This window comes from Mustelus asterias, chromosome 1 (genome assembly GCF_964213995.1).
Source record: "Mustelus asterias chromosome 1, sMusAst1.hap1.1, whole genome shotgun sequence".
NCBI classification, from domain to species: domain Eukaryota; kingdom Metazoa; phylum Chordata; class Chondrichthyes; order Carcharhiniformes; family Triakidae; genus Mustelus; species Mustelus asterias.
In genome coordinates, this window is record NC_135801.1 from 646518 (window position 1) to 663043 (window position 16526).

The 16526-nt window shown below is 45.4% G+C and overlaps 1 protein-coding gene across 1 annotated transcript in view; it reads right to left on the bottom strand.

Moving 5' to 3' along the window:
- slc49a3 (solute carrier family 49 member 3) overlaps window positions 1-16526 on the bottom strand; it is a gene marked incomplete at its 5' end in the record, with an annotated part of 97714 nt that overhangs the window by 20415 nt on the left and 60773 nt on the right. The window contains one exon of the mRNA XM_078202250.1: window positions 9436-9588. Coding sequence (XP_078058376.1) covers window positions 9436-9588 — 153 coding nt within the window. The remainder of the gene's footprint in view (window positions 1-9435; window positions 9589-16526) is intronic.

Sequence of the window (16526 nt, forward strand, 5' to 3'; positions counted from 1 at the left end):
GTATAACGTCGCATTTCTCAACGTTATACTCCATTTGCCATATCCTCGCCCACTCACTCAGCCTGTCCAAATCTCTCTGCAGATCTTCTCCGTCCTCCACACGATTCACTTTTCCACTTATCTTTGTGTCGTCTGCAAACTTCGTTACCCTACACTCCGTCCCCTCCTCCAGATCATCTATATAAATGGTAAACAGTTGCAGCCCGAGTACCGATCCCTGCGGCACGCCACTAGTTACCTTCCTCCAACCGGAAAAACACCCATTTATTCCGACCCGGATAGCCCCGGGTAATTACCGGCCGGTGAGTCTAACCTCAGTGGTTGGTAAACTGATGGAGAAGATCCTGAGGGATAGGATATATGAGCATTTAGAGAGGTTTAGTATGCTCAAGAATACTCAGCATGGCTTTGTCAAGGGCAGATCGTGCCTTACGAGCCTGGTGGAGTTCTTCGAAAATGTGACTAAACACATTGACGAAGGGAAGGCGGTAGATGTGGTTTATATGGATTTTAGCAAGGCGTTCGATAAGGTCCCCCATGCAAGGCTTCTAGAAAAAGTGAGAGGGCATGGGATCCAAGGGGCTGCTGCCCGGTGGATCCAGAACTGGCTTGCCCAAAGGAGGCAGAGAGTGGGTATAGATGGATCTTTTTCTAAATGGAGGTCGGTCACCAGTGGTGTGCCCCAGGGATCTGTTCTGGGACCCTTGCTGTTTGTCATTTTCATAAATGACCTGGATGAGGAAGCGGAGGGATGGGTTGGTAAGTTTGCCAACGACACGAAGGTTGGTGGGGTTGTGGATAGTCTGGAGGGATGTCAGAAGTTACAGAGGGACATAGATAGGATGCAAGAATGGGCGGACAAGTGGCAGATGGACTTCAACCCAGATAAATGCGTCGTGGTCCATTTTGGTAGGTCAAATGGGATGAAGGAGTACAATATAAAGGGAAAGACTCTTAGTACTGTAGAGGATCAGAAGGACCTTGGGGTCCGGATCCATAGGACTCTAAAATCGGCCCCACAGGTGGAGGAGGTGGTTAAGAAGGCGTATGGTGTGCTGGCCTTTATCAATCGAGGGATTGAGTTTAGGAGTCCGGGGATAATGATGCAGCTATATAAGACCCTCGTCAGACCCCACTTGGATTACTGTACTCAGTTCTGGTCGCCTCACTATAGGAAGGATGTGGAAAAGATTGAAAGGGTGCAGAGGAGATTTACAAGGATGTTGCCAGGATTGAGTGGCATGCCTTATGAGGATAGGCTGAGGGGGCTCGGTCTTTTCTCCTTGGAGAGACGAAGGATGAGAGGAGACCGAATAGAGGTGTATAAGATGTTGAGAGGCTTAGATCGGATGGACTCTCAGAGGCATTTTCCCAGGGTGGAAATGTCTGCTACGAGAGGACACAGGTTTAAGGTGCTGGGGGGTAGGCACAGGGGAGATGTTTGGGGTAAGTCTTTCACACAGAGGGTGGTGGGCGAGTGGAATCGGCTGCCGTCAGTGGTGGTGGAGGCAAACTCAATAGGTTCTTTTAAGAGACTCCTGGATGAGTACATGGAGCGTAATAGGATGGAGGATTATAGGTAGGTCTAGAAGGTAGGGATGTGTTCGGCACAACTTGTGGGCCGAAGGGCCTGTTTGTGCTGTAGTTTTTCTATGTTCAGACAGGGAGGTGTTGGTAGGTTAAAGGAACCGTGGTGCACGAAAGCTGTGCGGGACCTAGTCGCGAAGAAAAGGAAAGCGTACAAAAGGTTCAGAGAGCTTGGCGAAGATAGGGATCTAGATGAGTATACGGCTTGTAGGAAGGTACCAAAGAAGGAAATTAGGAGAGCCAGAAGGGGTCACAAGAAGGCCTTGGCAGGTAGGATTAAGGAGAACCCTAAGGCGTTCTATAAATATATGAAAAGTAAAAGGATGAGACGTGATGGAATAGGGCCTATAAAAGGTGAAGGTGGGAAAGTCTGTACGGAACCAGTAGAAATGGCAGAGGTGCTTAATGAGCATTTTGCCTCGGTTTTCACAGAGGAAAAGGACCTGGGTGGATGTACTGCGGGCTTGCGGTGGACTGAAAAGATTGAGTATGTGGACTTTAAGAAAGAGTTTGTGCTGGAATCTTTGAATGGCATCAAGATAGATAAGTCGCCGGGTCCGGATGGGATGTACCCCAGGTTACTGTGGGAGGCGAGGGAAGAGATTGCAGAGCCTCTGGCGATGATCTTTGCATCGTCGATGGAGACGGGAGAGGTGCCGGAGGATTGCGGATGTGGTTCCTATTTTCAAGAAGGGGACAGGGATAGCCCAGGAAATTACCGACCGGTGAATCTAACCTCAGTGGTTGGTAAGCTGATGGAGAAGATCCCGAGGGACAGGATTTATGAGCATTTGGAGAGGTTTAGTATGCTCAAGAATACTCAGCACGGCTTTGTCAAAGGCAGATCGTGCCTTACGAGCCTGGTGGAGTTCTTCGAAAATGTGACTAAACACATTGACGAAGGGAAAGCGGTAGATGTGGTTTATATGGATTTTAGCAAGGCGTTCGATAAGGACCCCCATGCAAGGCTTCTAGAAAAAGTGAGAGGGCATGGGATCCAAGGGGCTGCTGTCCTGTGGATCCAGAACTGGCTTGCCCAAAGGAGGCAGAGAGTGGGTATAGATGGGTCTTTTTCTAAATGGAGGTCGGTCACCAATGGTGTGCCCCAGGGATCTGTTCTGAGACCCTTGCTGTTTGTCATTTTCATAAATGACCTGGATGAGGAACTGGAGGGATGGGTTGGTAAGTTTGCCGATGACACGAAGGTTGGTGGGGTTGTGGATAGTCTGGAGGGATGTCAGAAGTTACAGAGGGACATAGATAGGATGCAAGACTGGGCGGAGAAGTGGCAGATGGACCTCAACCCAGATAAATGCGTAGTGGTCCATTTTGGTAGGTCAAATGGGATGAAGGAGTACAATATTAAGGGAAATACTCTTAGTACTGTAGAGGATCAGAAGGACCTTGGGGTCCGGGTCCATAGGACTCTAAAATCAGCCCCGCAGGTGGAGGAGGTGGTTAAGAAGGCGTATGGTGTGCTGGCCTTTATCAATCGAGGGATTGAGTTTAGGAGTCCGGGGATAATGATGTAGCTATATAAGACCCTCGTCAGACCCCACTTGGAGTACTGTGCTCAGTTCTGGTCACCTCATTACAGGAAGGATGTGGAAAAGATTGAAAGGGTGCAGAGGAGATTTACAAGGATGTTGCCTGGATTGAGTGGCATGCCTTATGAGGATAGGCTGAGGGAGCTCGGTCTTTTCTCTTTGGAGAGATGTAGGATGAGAGCAGACCTAATAGAGGTATATAAGATGTTGAGAGGCATAGATTGGGTGGACTCTCAGAGGCTTTTTCCCAGGGTGGAAATGGCTGCTACGAGAGGACACAGGTTTAAGGTGCTGGGGGGTAGGTACAGGGGAAATGTTCGGGGGAAGATTTTCACACAGACGGTGGTGGGCGAGTGGAATCGGCTGCCGTCAGTGGTGGTGGAGGCAAACTCAATAGGGACTTTTAAGAGACTCCTGGATGAGTACATGGGACTTAATAGGATGGAGGGTTATAGGTAGGCCTAGAAGATAGGGATATGTTCGGCACAACTTGTGGGGCCGAAGGGCCTGTTTTGTGTTGAACAACGGATGAATGAACACCGCTCGACAATCACCAGGCAAGACTGTTCTCTTCCTGTGGGGGAGCACTTCAGCAGTCACGGGTATTCAGCCTCGGATCTTCAGGTAAGCGTTCTCCAAGGCGGCCTTCACGACACACGACAGCGCAGAGTCGCTGAGCAGAAACTGATAGCCAAGTTCCGCACACATGAGGACGGCCTAAACCGGGATGTTGGATTTATGTCACATTATCAGTATCCCCCACAGCTTGCCTCCTGGGCTTGTAGAATCTCACTAGCTGTTCTGTCTGGAGACAATACACATCTCTTTAACCTGTGTTTAATGTTCCCTCCACCCACATTGTCTGTACCTTTAAGACCTGGTTGGCTGTAGGATTTGCATTCTAATCAGTATTCTGCAACTTGATTTTGTGTCTCTGTGCACTGTTTGAGAGCACATTTCCACTCCATCTGACGAAGGAGCAGGGCTCCGAAAGCTTATGGTATTTGCTACCAAATAAACCTGTTGGACTTTAACCTGGTGTTGTGAGACTTCTTACCATATCCCTTTTCTTACAGTCCTTCTTTATCACCGGAATATATTTTTGCTGAGTACTTAAAAAAATCTCCTTAAAAATCCTCCACTGTTCCTCAGCTGTCCTACCTACCAGTCTGCTCGCCCAGTCTACATTAGCTAATTCCACCTTCATCCTATCGTACTCCCCTCTGTTCAAGCAGAGGACACTGGTTTGGGACCCTACTTTCTCACCCTCCATCTGTATCAGAAATTCAATCATATTATGATCACTCAACCCAAGAGGATCCCTCACAAGAAGATCCTTAATTCTACCTGTCTCATTACACAGAACCAGATCTAAGATAACTCGCTCTCTCGTAGGTTCTGTAACATACTGTTCAATGAAACTATCCCGACAGCATTCTAAGAACTCTTCCTCAAGCCCTCCACGTCCAATTTGAGTCGACCAATCAATATGCAGGTTAAAATCCCCCATGATTATTGGTACTGGGGAAGCTGCTGAAGTCGATTATCAAGGATTTCATAACTCGGCATTTGGAAGGCAGTGGTATAATCAGACAAAGTCAGCATGGATTTACAAAAGGGAAATCATGCTTGACGAATCTATTAGAATTTCTTGAGAATGTAATTGGTAGAGTTGACCAAGGAAAACTAGTGGATGTGGTTTATTTAGACTTTCAGAAAGCTTTCGACAATGTCTCACATAACAGACTACTATGTAAAGTTAAAGCACATGGGATTGCAGATAATGTCTTGAGATGGATAGAAAACTGGTTAGCAGATAGGAAGCAAAGAGTTGGCATAAATGGGTCTTCTTCTGATTGGCGGTCAGTGACTAGTGGGGTTCCGCAGGGATCTGTGCTAGGATCCCAACTGTTCACATTATATATTAATGATTTGGAAGAGGGAACTGAATGTTTTATCTCCAAATTTGTAAACGATACAAAGTTGGGTGGGACGGTGAGCTGTGAGGAGGATGCAGAGATGCTTCAGCGTGATTTGGACAGGCTGAGTGTGTGGGCATCTACATGGTAGATGCTGTATAATGTGGATACATGTGAGGTTATCCACTTTGGTAGCAATAATAGGAAGACAGATTATTATTTGAATGGGTGTAAATTGAGAGAGGTGGATACTTAACGAAACCTTGGAGTCCTTATGCATCAGTCACTGAGTGTAAGTACAGCCGGCAGTAAATAAGGGAAATGGTATGTTGGCCTTCATAGCGAGAGGATTTGAGTATAGGGATTGGGATGTTTTGCTGCACTTGTATAGAGCGTTAGTGAGGCCACACCTGGAGTATTGTGTGCGGTTTTGGTGTCCTTATTTGAGGATGTCCTTGCTATCGAGGGAGTACAGCGAAGGTTTGCCAGGCTGATTCCTGGGATGGCAGGTCTGCCATATGAGGAGAGACTAAGTCAGTTAGGATTATATTCACTGGAGTTTAGAAGAGTGAGAGGGGATCTCATAGATACTTATAAAATTCTAACAGGGTTAGACAGGGTAGATTCAGAAAGAATGTTCCCAATGGGTGGGGGAGTCCAGAACTAGGGGGCATAGTTTGAGGAAAAGGGGTAAATCTTTTGGAACTGAGGAGAGGAGAAATTCACTATCACAGAAAGTAGGTTGAGGCCAAAACGTTGTCTGATTTCAAGAAGAAATTACATATCGCTCTTGGGGCTAAAGGGATCAAGGGATATGGAAGGAAGGGGGATCAGGATATTGAATTCGATGATCAGCCATGATCAAGATGAATGGCAAAGCAGGCTCAAAGGGCCGAATGGCCTACTCCTGCTTCTAGTTTCTATCCTTCCAATAATGTGGTGACCAGAACAGCACATAGTGCCCCAGTTGTGGCCTTACCAAAGTTCTATACAACTCCAACATGACTTCTCTGCTTTTGTAATCTATGCCTCGATTGATAAAGGAAGTGTCCCATATGCACCATATGTTACCATATGCTTCCAATCTTTTTTTGCATGTTATTCAAACTAGCTTTTCTATTGCACTCTAGTCTGTAATTGAAGCCTCAAATTTTTAATAGCCCAGCATCAGTTCATGTTGAGTTTTCCGTCTATTGAGTTACTATGGAGGTATGGGATAGGTTAGTGATGGAAAGGGATAGGCATGAACCTCGGGCCAGTGGTTTTAGCTGGGGGAAGGGTAATTATGAGGCTATTAGGAGAGAATTAGGAAACATAGGTTGGACTAGGAGATTACAGGGACTGGGAACGTCCGACATGTGGAGTTTTTTCAAGGAGCAGCTACTGCGAGTCTGTGATAGGTATGTCCCTGTCAGGCAAGGAGGAATTGGTAGGGCTAGGGAACCGTGGTGCACCAAAAAAGTTTCTTTGTTGGTTAAAAAGAAAAAGGAGGCTTATGTTCGGATGAGACGTGAGCACTCGGGTAGTGCACTAGAAAGCTTTAGATTGGCTAAGAGGGAGTTGAAGAGCGAGCTTAGAAGGGCTAAAAGGGGACATGAGAAGACTTTGGCGGATAGGGTTAAAGAGAATCCTAAGGCGTTCTATAGGTATGTCAAGAACAGAAGGTTGGTTAGGGCAAGTTTAGGGCCAGTTATAGATGGCAGAGGGAAGTTATGTGTGGAACCGGAGGAGATTGGTGAAGCATTGAACCAATATTTCTCTTCGGTGTTCACGCAAGGGGACATGAATATAGCTGAGGAGGACACTGGGTTGCAAGGGAGTAGAATAGACAGTATTACAGTTGATAAGGAGGATGTGCAGGATATTCTGGAGGGTCTGAAAATAGATAAATCCCCTGGTCCGGATGGGATTTATCCAAGGATTCTCTGGGAGGCAAGAGAAGTGATTGCAGAGCCTCTGGCTCTGATCTTCAGGTCGTCGTTGGCCTCTGGTATAGTACCAGAAGATTGGCGGTTAGCGAATGTTGTCCCATTGTTTAAGAAGGGGAACAGAGACTTCCCCGGGAATTATAGACCGGTGAGTCTCACTTCTGTTGTCGGCAAGATGTTGGAAAAAATTATAAGGGATAGGATTTATAGTTATTTGGAGAGTAATGAATTGATAGGTGATAGTCAGCATGGTTTTGTGGCAGGTAGGTCGTGCCTTACTAACCTTATTGAGTTTTTTGAGAAAGTGACCAAGGAGGTGGATGGGGGCAAGGCAGTGGACGTGGTATATATGGATTTTAGTAAGGCGTTTGATAAGGTTAACCATGGTAGGCTTCTGCAGAAAATGCAGATGTATGGGATTGGGGGTGATCTAGGAAATTGGATCAGGAATTGGCTAGCGGATAGGAAACAGAGGGTGGTGGTTGATAGTAAATATTCATCATGGAGTGCGGTTACAAGTGGTGTACCTCAGGGATCTGTTTTGGGGCCACTGCTGTTTGTAATATTTATTAATGATCTGGATGAGGGTATAGTTGGGTGGATTAGCAAATTTGCTGATGACACCAAAGTCGGTGGTGTGGTAGACAGTGAGGAAGGGTGTCGTAGTTTGCAGGAAGACTTAGACAGGTTGCAAAGTTGGGCCGAGAGGTGGCGGATGGAGTTTAATGCGGAGAAGTGTGAGGTAATTCACTTTGGTAGGAATAACAGATGTGTTGAGTATAGGGCTAACGGGAGGACTTTGAATAGTGTGGAGGAGCAGAGGGATCTAGGTGTATGTGTGCATAGATCCCTGAAAGTTGGGAATCAAGTAGATAAGGTTGTTAAGAAGGCATATGGTGTCTTGGCGTTTATTGGTAGGGGGATTGAATTTAGGAGTCGTAGCGTTATGTTGCAACTGTACACAACTCTGGTGCGGCCGCACTTGGAGTACTGTGTGCAGTTCTGGTCCCCACATTACAGGAAGGATGTGGAGGCTTTGGAGAGGGTGCAGAGGAGGTTTACCAGGATGTTGCCTGGTATGGAGGGGAGATCCTATGAGGAGAGGCTGAGGGATTTGGGATTGTTTTCGCTGGAAAGGCGGCGGCTAAGAGGGGATCTTATTGAAACATATAAGATGATTAGAGGTTTAGATAGGGTGGATAGTGATAGCCTTTTTCCTCTGATGGAGAAATCCAGCACGAGGGGGCATGGCTTTAAATTGAGGGGGGGTAGTTATAGAACCGATGTCAGGGGTAGGTTCTTTACCCAGAGGGTGGTGAGGGATTGGAATGCCCTGCCAGCATCAGTAGTAAATGCGCCTAGTTTGGGGGCGTTTAAGAGATCCGTAGATAGGTTCATGGACGAAAAGAAATTGGTTTAGGTTGGAGGGTCACAGTTTTTTTTTTTAACTGGTCGGTGCAACATCGTGGGCCGAAGGGCCTGTTCTGCGCTGTAATGTTCTATGTTCTATGTATTTATATCATCCCAATAAGTGGCACCAAGTTGCCATGCAGCCTGAACCCAATGATTGGAGTCACTGACCCAGTGACTGAAATAGGAAAGTTATCACTATTTCAAGGGATTGGTCACTTTCCTCCAATCCACTTGAGCCGTGACATGTTGATATCAACTTGCCTCATTGCTGGGCTCAATCATATTTCAGCCTACACTGTCTGAACCTGACCTGGGAGTCTGGTGCTGATACCAAGTGCTCACCGAGGCATCCGTTGTTGCAGCAACCCCAAAACTCTCTCTTTGATGTTAAGACTTCTTGTCCAGCATTGAGTCCTGGATGAGACACAATTTTTTCTGGTTAAACATTGGGAAGACAAAAGCCACAGTCTTCAGCTTCTGCCATAGACTCTCTACCCTTTCCTGCCTATCCACTGTCTCAGGATACACAAACCTTTTGCTAGCTTGGTTTCCTATTTGATCCCACATTTTCTCCATCACAAAGACTGCCTGCTTTAATCCCTAATACCTAATCCCATTAAAACCTCATCCATACCACTTACTTCCAAGCTCGACTATTCCAACGCTTTTCTGGCCAACTTCCCATCTTCTATTCTTCATAATCTTCAGCTCATCCAAAATGCAGCTGCATGTATCCTATCTTGCATTAAATTCTGCTCTCTGACCTACATCTGCTCAGGAGAACACAAGAAGTTCATGTTTAAAATTCCTATGCTTGTGCTTAAATCCAATGCTTTTCCATTCCCCAAACCTGATCATTGCAGTGCGCTCCTCACAGACCTGGGATCAACGCGAGAAAGCTGATCTCTGCTAATTGGTTTAATCAAATAATGTAGAAAATACAATGTGACACTCAGAGGCAACAAATTCCTGGTGCTGGCTCTTTTCTGCCATTTTCAACTTGCAGTTGAAACATGTTGGTGACACTGAAGAAATACTTACCAGCGCAAAAGCAATACTGGCAAAAGCAGTCAAGCAAAAATTAATTTTGGTGGTTTCCATAAACTTCTTTGTTCTGTCCACGTACAGACCAAACACAAATGCACCCAAGATCCCAAATACAATAAACAAGGCTCCACACAGTCCTGCAAAAGTCTGTAATACAGAGAGAGAGATGTCACATTATATTGATGACACATGACTATTATACATGTGGTTAGAATTATAACAGCAAGCAGAGCAGATTACATGAATGAGCATTCTAGTTACTGTATTCCCACTTTGAGAGGTAGAGAGATTCACAATTTCAGGACAGTTTTTGGAAGAAATGGAAGAATAAAAGAAAGAGTTGGAAAATGAACATATTTATTGCTGGTAGAGGAGATTTAAAAGAGACTCTCTGTGGAAAGAAATTCATTCAAAAACTCATTCACATTTCCCAATCAGTATCTACAGATAATGGTGCTTTCATCTTTTAAAGCGGACAAGCTATAGGAGGTACAGCCTCAAATCACACAATTATTATGGTGCAGAAGGAGACCATTCAGCCCATTGTGTCTGCACCAGCTCTCCAAATGAGCATTTTTAAATTTGTTCATGGGATATGGGCATCACTAGCTGGGCCAGCATTTATTGCCCTTGATCTGGAGATGCCGGCGTTGGATTGAGTGGGCACGGTAAGAAGTCACACAACACCAGGTCAAAGTCCACAGGCTTATTTGGAATCACAGGCTTTCAGAGCGCTGCTCTTTTAACTTTATACTCACCTGATGAAGGAGCAACGCTCCAAAAGTTCATGATTCCAAATAAACCTGTTGGACTTTAACTTGGTGTTATGAGACTTCTTAATTGCCCTTGAGAGGGCAGTTAAAAGTAAACCACATTGTTGTGGGTCTGGAGTCACATGTACACCATATCAGGTAAGGATGGTAAATTTCCTTCCTTTAAGGACATTAGTGAACTAGATGTCACCATTGGATTTTTTTAAAATTCCAGACTTTTACTTAATTCAAATTTAAACATCTGCAGTGGTGGGATTTGACCCTGGGTCCCCAGAGCATTGCCCTCGGTCTCTGGATTACTAGACAATACCTCAATGCCACCACCACCCCTTATTGTGATTTAGTGCCATTCCCTTGCCTTTTCACTATACCCTTGCACATTGTTTCTATTCAAATAATCATCTAATGCCTTCTTGAATAACATCCTATATTTAGTTGTGAATTAGTAGGTGAAAGAGAGGAATGTAAACAATTACCAGTAAACAAAAGTCCATTAGCTCTACTTAACATAACCACTTGAAAGACTAAAATGAGTAATTATTCTGCTGTCCCTGAGTTCCATTCCCACTCGACATACCGACTACCTGTAGAATAAAGCTGAATTTTTACACATTTCCCTTGAACACAAATGAACTATATATATATATATCCATATAAATTACACTACTTTCATCGCAATAGTTTAAAAATAAGGGATCTCCCATTTAAGATGGAGATGAGGAGAATGTTTTCTTCTCTCAGAGGGTTTGAGTCTTTGGAATTCTCTTCCCCAATGGGTGGTGGAGGCAGAGCCAGTGAATATCTGTAAGGCCGAGGTAGATAGATTTGTGACTAACAAAGGAGTCAAAGGTTACCAGAGTAAATGAAATGTGGACTTGGAGACACGATCAGATCAGCTGTGGTCTTACTGAATGCTGGAGCGGGCTCAAAGGGCCGAATAGGCTACTCTGCTCCAAATTCCTTTGTTCACATATTCATGGGTTCAAACACAGTACAAACTTCTGGAGTTGCTCTAAATTTTCATCTGACTTTTTCGGACGATAAACGTTTCAACTAGATCATCTCATAATGCCAGAAAGTCACATCAGGACCCAGGTTCAATTCCCGGCTTGGGTCACTGTCTGTGAGGAGTCTGCACGTTCTCCCCGTGTAGGAGCCTGTGTGTGGCAACTGGGAGATTTTCACAGTAACTTCATGTAAGCCCACTTGTGACACTAATAATAAATAAAATAATAAACTAAGATTAGAAGCTATGTCCCCTCCCATTGTGTGGACACACTTGGTGAGATGAGCAACCCTTCCAAGGGGTTGGATGGGAAGTGGATAGGTGCTTTGTGATATATTAGCAACAGCTAACATCAGGAACATTCTCCATGCGTTAGTTTAGTTATTAATTTTAATGTATTGCATACATTTTTATTCTTGCATGGGATATGGGTGTCGCTGACTGGGCCAGCATTTATTGCCCACCCCAGATAGCCTTTGAGTGTGGTGGTGAGCTGTAGTCCTGAGATGCAAGTACATGCACAGTGCTATTAGGAACAGGGTTGCAGTATTCTAATCCAGCAACAGTGATGTATTTCCAAGCCAGGACAGTTTGTGGCTTAGAGTCATAGATTTTTACAGCACAGAAAGAGACTCTTTGGCCCATTGTGTCTATGCCAGCCATCAAACACGTATCCATTCTAATCCCATTTGCCAGCACTTGGTCCATAGCCCTGTATGCTGTGGCATTTCAAGTGCTTATTAAAGTACTTCTTAAAGGTTGTGAGGATTCCAACCTCTATCACCTTTTCAGGCAGTGAGCTCCAGATTCCCACTACCCTCTGGGTGAAAAAGATTTTCCTCAAATCTCCTCTAAGGCTCCTGAACCTGACCTTAAATCTACCTTCCTTCCTTCCCCCCCCCCCCGACCTCTCTGTCCATGAAGAAGAAAAGTTTTTTCCTATCTACATGCCTCAAATACACCTCAGTCAGGTTCCCCCTCGGAAAACAACCCCAGTCTAACCAGCCTTTCTACACAGCTGAAACGCTCCAGCCGAGGCAGCATCCCGGTGAATCTTCTCTGCACCCTCTCCAGTGCAATCATATCCTTCCGATAGTGCGGCGACCAGAACTGCACACAGTACCCAAGCTGTGGCCCAACGAGCATTTTATACAGCTCCATCATAACCCCACTGCTCTTATATTCTGTGCCTCGGCTAATAAAGACAAGTATCCCAAATGCCTTCTTAACCACCTTATCTACATATCCTGCTGCCCTCAGGGATCTATGGAGATGCATCCCAAGGTTCCTCTGATCATCTGTACTTCCTAGTGTCCTACCGTTAATTGTGTATTCCCTTGCCTTGGTAGTTCTCCCAAAATACATCACCTTGGAGAGGAACTTGCAGCTGGTGGTATTCCCATGTATCTGGAGGTAAAGGTGAGGTGAGAGAGACTTGGCAAGTTGCTGCAATATTGTAAATGTGGCACTGCTATCACTGTGCATTTTTGGAGAAGGGAGTAGATTTTGAGATGGTGGAAAGAGTGAATGTTTGTGGAAGCAGTGCCAATCAAATAGACTGTTTTGTCCTGGATGGCATTTAGCTTCGAGTGTGCATTCATCCAAGCAAGTGGAGAATATTTGATCACACTCCTGACTTGTGCCTTGTAGATAATGGACAGGTTTGGGGAATCAGGAGGTGAGTTAGTCTGCAAAATTCTTAGCCTCTGTCCTAATCTGTAGCCACGGTATTTATATAGAACATAGAACATAGAAAAGCTACAGCACAAACAGGCCCTTCAGCCCACAAGTTGCGCCGAACAATTTCTTTACCTTCTCAGCTCATCTATAACCCTCTATCTTACTAACCTCCATGAACCTATCCAAAAGTCTCTATGGCTGGCCCAGTTCAGTTTCTGGTCAATGGTAATTCCCAGGATGTTGATAGTAGGGGACTTAGCAATGGTTATGTCATTGAATGTAAAAGAGTGATGGTTGGATTCTCTCTTGTTGGGGATAGCCATTGCTTGGCACTTGCGTGGCACAAGTATTACTTTCCACACAACAGCCTAAGCCGGAACATTGTCCAGGTCTTGCTACATTTGGACATGGACTGATTTAGTATCTGAGAAGTTGCAAATCATTCTGAAGGTGGTACATTCATCAGCGAACATCCCCAATTCTTACCTCATAAATGCAAGGTAGGTCTTTGATGAAGCAGCTGAAAATGGTTGGGCTTATGACACTACACTGAGGAACTCCTGTACTGATGTCCTGGAGCCGAGATGATTGACTCCAACCCACAACCAACTTCCTTTGTACGAGGTATGCCTCTGAACAGTGGACGGCTTTCCCCGATTCCCATTGACTCCTTGATGCCACACTCAGTCAAATGCTGCCTTGATGCCAAGAACAATCACTCTCACCTCACCTCTGGCAATCAGCTCTTTAGTCTATGTTTGGACTAAGGCTATAATGTCAGGAGCTGAGAGGCCCTGGCAGAACCAAACTGAGTGTCAATGAGCAGGTTATTGCTGAGTGAGTGTTGCTTGATAGCACTGTTGACAACACTTTCCAGCATTTCGTTAATGATCAAGACCGATGAGGCAGTCATTGGCCCAATTGGATTACTCCTGCTTTTTGAGGACCATAAGACTTAGGAGCAGAAGTCATTTGGCCCATCAAGTTGATATGAAATGATAATCCTCAACTCCACTCTCCTGCCTTGCCCCCAAAACCCTGGATTCCCTTACTGATTAAAAATTAATCTCAGCCTTGAATGTCTTTACTCGGTCTCTACAGGCCTCTGCAGTAAAGAATTCCACAGATTCACTACTCTCAGAGAAGAAATTCCTCTTCTTCTCTGTCTTAATGGACGACCCCTTACTCTGGGATTACGATTCCTATTTATCCCATTTAGCACACACATCATGGAGGGTATCCTCAATGTGAAGACAGGACTTTGTCTCCACAAGGACTGCGCAGTGATCACTCCTACCAATACGGACAGATATATCTGCGACAGGTAGATTGGCGAGAATGAGGTCAAATAGGTTTTTCCTTTCTGTTGATTCCATCACCACCTGTCAAAGTCCCAATCTAGTATCGACATCCTTCAGGGCTCAGCCAGCTCAGTCTGTGGTGGTGCTACTGAGCCACTCTCGATGATGGACATTAAGTTCTCCCGCCAATGGTTCATTCTGTGCCCTTGCCACGTGCTTCCTCCAAGTGTTGTCCAACATGGAGGAGAACGATTCAGCAACTGAGCGTAGTAGGGAAAATGCCAGACACCATTATCAAGGATTTTATAGCAGAGCACTTAGAAAAGAGTAGCAGAATCCGACAGAGTCAACATGGATCTGTGAAAAGGAAATTATGCTTGACAAATTTACAGGAATTCTTTGAGGATGTAACTACTACAGTTGATGAGGGGAAGCCAGTGGATGTGTTATATTTGGACTTTCAAAAGGCTTTCACCAAAGAACAAACAGTACAGCACAGGAACAGGCCCTTCAGCCCACCAAATCTGTGCCAACAAGATGCCGCTCTAATCTAATATTTTCTTGCATCTACGTGGTCCATATCCCTCTAATCGCTGCCTATTCATGTATCTAACCAGATGCCTCTTGAACGCTATAGAATCTGCTTCTACCATTTCCTCTGGCAGCGAGTTGCAGGCATTCACCCCCCTCTGTGTGCAAATCTTGCCCCTTACATTGCTTTTAAATTTCTCCCCCCCTCACTTTCAAACTATGCCCCCCGAGTAATTGACCTTTCGACCCTGGGAAAAAGACTGACTATCCACTCTATCCAAGCCTTTCATAATCTTGTAAACCACTATCAGGTCCCGGTCCCCCCCCCGTTCTCCTTCGTGAACACTGATGCAAAGTACTCGCTAAGGACCTCACCCACCTCATCTGGCTCCACACACATATTCCCTTCACTGATCTTGAGTGGACCAACCCTTTCCTCAGCTACCCTCTTCCTCCTTATATACACATAAAAAGCCTTGGGATTCTCCTTAATCCTGCCTGCCAAGGACATCTCATGGCCCCTTTTTGCCCTCCTAAGTTTAAGCTCTTTCCTGCTATCTTTGTATTCCTCAAGAGCCTTATCGTTTTCAATTTCCTGAAATTTATATATGCCACCTCCTTTTTCACTAAACTCACAATCTCTCGTCATCCAGGGTTCCTGAATCTTGCCTCCATTATCCTCCATTTTTACAGGGACATACTTGTCCTGAATTGTTAAAAACTGACTTTTAAAAGACAATCACATATCGAATGTGGATTTACCCTCAAACAACCGCCCCCAGTCTACATTCCCTAGCTCCTGCCTAATACTGTCGGAGTTAGCCTTCCCCCAGTTTAGTACTTTCACTTTGGGACTACTTCTATCCTTTTCTACAAGTATCTTGAAACTTATAGAATTGTGATCACTGTTCCCAAAATGACCCCCCACTGAGACATCAATCACCTGTCCGGAGTCGTTTCCAGAACCAGGTCTAAGATAGTCCAACTCGGGAAGGGGCTATCTACATATTGCCTCAAGAAGCATTCTTGGACATACTGAACAAACTCTGCTCCGTCCAAGCCCTGGCACTAAAGGAATCCCAGTCTATGTTGGAGAAGTTAAAATCGCCCATCATAACCCTGTTGCTCTTACATCTTCCCATAATCTGCTGACATATCAGTTCCTCCACTTCGTGCTGGCTGTTGGGAGGTCTGTAGTACAACCCCAACAGTGTGATTGCATCGCTCCTGTTCCTGAGTTCTACACATATGGCCTCACTGCATGATCCCACCAAGGTGTCCCCCCTCTGTACAGCTGTGACATTCTCCCTGATCAGTAAAGCAACACCCCCACCTCTTTTGTCACCCTATCTCGCCTGAAGCATCTAAATCCTGGAATGCTAAGCTACTAGTCCTACCCTTCTTTCATCCAACTCTCTAATTGCCACAACATCATAGTTCCATGTAGTAATCCAAGCTTTACATTCATACGCCTTACCTGTCATACTCATAGAATCATAATCATAGAATCCCTACAGTGCAGGAGGCTGCCATTTGGCCCATCGAGTCTGCACCGACAACAATCCCACCCAGGCCCTATCCCTATAACCCACATATTTACCCCACTAATCCCTCTAACCTACACATCCCAGGTCACTAAGGGGCAATTTAGCATGGCCAATCAACCTAACCCGCACATCTTTGGACTGTGGGAGGGAACCGGAGCACCTGGAGGAAACCCACGCAGACACGGGGGAGAACGTGCAGACTCTGCACAGTGACCCAAGCCGGGAATCGAACCCGGGTCCCTGGCGC